This window comes from Trifolium pratense, linkage group LG7, assembly GCF_020283565.1.
Source record: "Trifolium pratense cultivar HEN17-A07 linkage group LG7, ARS_RC_1.1, whole genome shotgun sequence".
Classification (NCBI taxonomy): domain Eukaryota; kingdom Viridiplantae; phylum Streptophyta; class Magnoliopsida; order Fabales; family Fabaceae; genus Trifolium; species Trifolium pratense.
The window spans coordinates 21935124-21939218 of NC_060065.1; the positions used below are offsets into that span (position 1 = coordinate 21935124).

The following is a 4095-nucleotide window of genomic DNA, read 5'->3' on the forward strand; positions in this document are numbered from 1 at the left end:
TAGGAATTAGATTTGTCAATTTAAAAAACAAAGGCTTAATTAGTCTTTTGGTCCCTTAAAGATATTTTAGGTTTCACAACGGTCCCTTAAAGAAAAAAAGGTCGGGATTGATCCCTTAAAGACACATTTGTTTCTCAATTGGTCCTTTCCGTCAATTTTTTACAAAAAAACATTAGTTTTAGTAGACTGAATTGTGGATGTCATTAAGTGTAAGTGGTCCACCAAAAACCTTATTAATTTTTAAAATTTTAACCATTGGAATTTTTTGTTATATTTGGAGTTAAAATTTAACGGAAAGGACCAATATGACAAAAATATATGTCTTTAAGGGACCAATCCGGACCTTTTTTTCTTTAAGGGACCAATCCGGACCTTTTTTTCTTTAAGGGACCATTGTAAAACCTAAAATATCTTTAAGGGACCAATAGACTAATTAAGCCAAAAACAAATAACCTAAACTACTCTATAAATAGTCCTCTTTAAATCATCTCCTACATAAAAAACATAGACAAATAAAAATGGAGATTATTTATCAAGAATACATACCAATCTTAATTTTTCTATCTTCCACAATATTGCTCAAAGCCATATTCACCAAAACAAGATCAAAGTTTCACCTTCCACCTAGTCCATTAGCCTTACCAATAATTGGACACTTTCATTTACTACTAAAACAACCTCTTCATAGAGCCATTCAAAGTCTCTCAAACCATTATGGACCCATAATTCACATATATCTTGGATCCACTCCAATGGTATTTGTTTCCTCATCAGAAATAGCAAAAGAAATCTTCAAAAACAATGAATCTTCTATCTCGAACCGACGGCGAATATTGCTATTAACTATCTAACTTACAATTCATCTGATTTAGCATTTGCTCCTTATGGAACCTACTGGAAATTCATGAAGAAACTTTGCATGTCAGAGTTTCTTAATGGAAAGATGCTTGATCAACTTCTTCCCATAAGAAAAGATGAGATAAACCGATTTTTGCAGATGATAGTGAAAAAAAGTGAAGTAAATGAGGCTGTGAATGTTACTAATGAGCTTTTGAAACTTACAAATAGTATAGTGATGAAAATGTCAATAGGAAAAAGCTGTTTTAAAGAAGATGATGAAGCTCATAAGGTTACAGAAAGGGTGAGAGAATCTGCTATGGTGAGTGGAATGTTTAATTTGGCTGATTATTTTTGGTTTTGTAAGAGATTGGATATTCAAGGAATTAAGAAAAGGTTAAAGGATGTTCATGATAGGTTTGATAATATGATGGAGAATATTATCAAAGAGCATGAAGAGGGTAGAAGTAAATTAGAAAGAAAGGATGGTGCAAAGGATGTATTAGATGCTCTTTTGAGTATTTATGAAGATCAAAACTCAGAGATCAAAATAACTAGAGATAACATCAAAGCCTTCTTGGTGGTAATAATTTTCTCCCTAAGCACGGATAATCTGATATAGCTTGGTCACTCTTAGCCATCTCGCAACTGATGTAGAACTTCTTAACACATCCCCTAGCACCCAGCACTATTGGGCTTGGGGCGCATATATTAATGGTGGATGGTCCGATAAAAAAATGATAGCAGGCAGCCCACTTGCTATCAGGTTTCTGATCGGACCACTCACCATTTATATCTACGTACCAAGCCCAATAGTAATGGGCGCAAGGGCTTGTGTTATGAGTCCCACTTTAGTTGCGAGACGACCTGTCAAAATCCTATTATATCTTAGCTGCACTTCTAGACATATTTTTACTATCTTTTGTTTCAATTGTTTCTCTATCTTTTGTAGTCCACAAAATTTGAGAATATCTGCCAAGATTTTGAGTCACTAAACTCTAAGAAACTGATTTTAACTTACAATTTTTCAGGATATGTTCACAGGTGGGACAGATACAACAGCTGTTACTCTAGAATGGTCATTAGCAGAACTAATTAACCATCCAACTATAGTGGAAAAAGCAAGGAAAGAAATCGACTCAATGATTAGAAAGGATAGAATAGTAATAGAATCAGATATATCTTATCTTCCTTATCTCCAAGCCATAGTGAAGGAAACACTAAGACTTCACCCTCCATCTCCATTTATATTGAGAGAATCAACAGAAAACTGCACAATTTCGGGATATGATATCCCAACAAAAACTCAAATTTTTACTAATATTTGGGCTATTGGAAGGGATCCAAAGAATTGGGATAACCCTCTTGAATTTATGCCAGAAAGGTTTCTTATTAGTGATGAAAATGGAAATGAGAGTCCTGTTGTTGATGTTAGGGGACAAAATTATGAGCTTATGCCTTTCGGAAGTGGTAGAAGAATGTGTCCTGGTACTTCACTAGCACTAAATGTTGCTCACACAACCCTTGCAAATATGATTCATTGCTTTGAATGGAAGATTGAAGATGGAGGAAATGTTTGTGTTGACATGAATGAGGGTCCTTCATTTATTCTTTCAAGAGCTCAGCCACTTATTTGCTTCCCAACACCAAGGTTATTGCCTTTTCCTTCTGAGTGATACTGATTCTTGTTATCAACAATAGACTAAGAAACCAAGTGATTGGTTTCATGTGGATAACAAGCTCTGGTTAAGGACAAATCATTCGGGAAAACTCGAGTTCGAATCCTGAATGGAATGATCTTTGGCCAAACTTTAATTATCTCTTGGTCGACTTCAGATTATCAGGACGCCCTTCCCTTGAAAATTAAAGACTTAAGACCATATAAAATAATATAGACTAAAAACAAAAAAAAGAGATGTTGGTGCTGCAATTATGAATTTGATGCAATAGTTTCTGATGTACACTAGTTTCTTATGATGTGTTGTTTACAATGGGTTTTAGTTAATTTCTATATAATGTTTTCTCAAAGTCTATGATGACCTAGGCCACAAGGTGTAGAATTTGTGTCCATAGAAAGTGATATTTTGCAATTTTTCTTCATATTTACTTGAATTTGGATTAAGGTAATCAATTTATATAAGAATCATCTCAGCAGCTTCTCAACTCAAATCATCTTGAACCAAACTTTGTACAAACCATGTTTGAATGTTTTCAATCTTCTTAGTAGTGTATAAACTCAAGGAAAACCTTTTACTCTAAACTACACATTAAAAGTAGGTTTTAAGAAACTCTTTTTTCCAAAAGTTTCTCAACTTCTTGATCACGATGTTATTAGACACTTCGAAAAAGTGATGGCCAACACACGTCCTAGTCCTATACAATCTTCATTCCTATGAATTCTTCTTTCTACCATGTCTACTACTACTAGAAATGTAAGATTAAAATGTTTGTGAACTCCTAAGATATTAACATTTGGAACATTGTCATGAATGGTAATTATGTTCCAAAAGTTGAGCAAGAAGATATTAAATATCAAGCCAAAGCATATTGATCTTAAGATGATAAACAAACAATAATGTAGATCACTAAAGATGCATACTTTACATATTTGATTCCGTACGTTTATTTTAGGTTTCAAGTTGGTCTTTTACGTTGAATAAGTAGTTGTGTTGATGAAGTTTGTTTGAAGTCCCACATTGCTTAGGTTCCCAGGCTGTTGAGTGTATAAATATGTGAGGACAACCTCACCTTATGAGCTAGTTTTTGGGGTTGAGATCCAAGCTTATTTAACAACATTGATTTACAGCCGTCTGTGATTTGTAATATAGTTTTTATTTATTTTGAGTTATTAATCTTCACATCTCAATCGTAAGGTCCACAACACTTTGACTTCATGGTTTTCTGACTGCAGGGAATTCGGATCTAAATCCAACGTTTCACCTCTCTGCTATTCTAACTGTGGTCAATTATCATCTACGATCAACCCTACAATTAGAGTGAAAAAAAACCATGATCGCACATATCTTGACACTTTTCAGCAATTTCATTGAGAAGTTGCATCAGTATTGGCTAATGTTGTTTCAACTACAACTCTTGGATGTTTGGTCACTCAGAGGATATATTATTGAAGTTTCCTTGTTCTTGCAAGTCTTGTTTGGATGTTTGTCGTTTTTTTCTTGCTTCTTTTATACGCCAAGAAATCACTAAGCAAAAGACAAAAAATTTAAAACATGAGGTTCAAAGAAATTCCATAAATCT

At 33.9% G+C, this 4095-nt stretch overlaps 1 protein-coding gene across 1 annotated transcript; it reads left to right on the forward strand.

Moving 5' to 3' along the window:
• The first annotated feature begins 904 nt into the window (after positions 1-904).
• Positions 905-2994, forward strand: LOC123896058 (cytochrome P450 93A2-like). Its single transcript, XM_045946504.1, has 2 exons — positions 905-1420; positions 1869-2994. The coding sequence occupies exons 1-2, from the start codon at positions 905-907 to the stop codon at positions 2511-2513; spliced, it is 1161 nt and encodes a 386-aa protein (XP_045802460.1). The 3' UTR covers positions 2514-2994.
• The last annotated feature ends 1101 nt before the right edge of the window (positions 2995-4095 follow it).

What these genes read in the sequence shown, in the direction of transcription:
- LOC123896058 (XM_045946504.1), top strand. Translation starts at nt 905, where the DNA reads ATGAAGAAACTTTGCATGTCAGAGTTTCTTAATGGAAAGATGCTTGAT. An exon ending in ACATCAAAGCCTTCTTGGTG is followed by an intron (nt 1,421 to 1,868) that starts GTAATAATTTTC and finishes ACAATTTTTCAG; the next exon opens with GATATGTTCACAGGTGGGAC.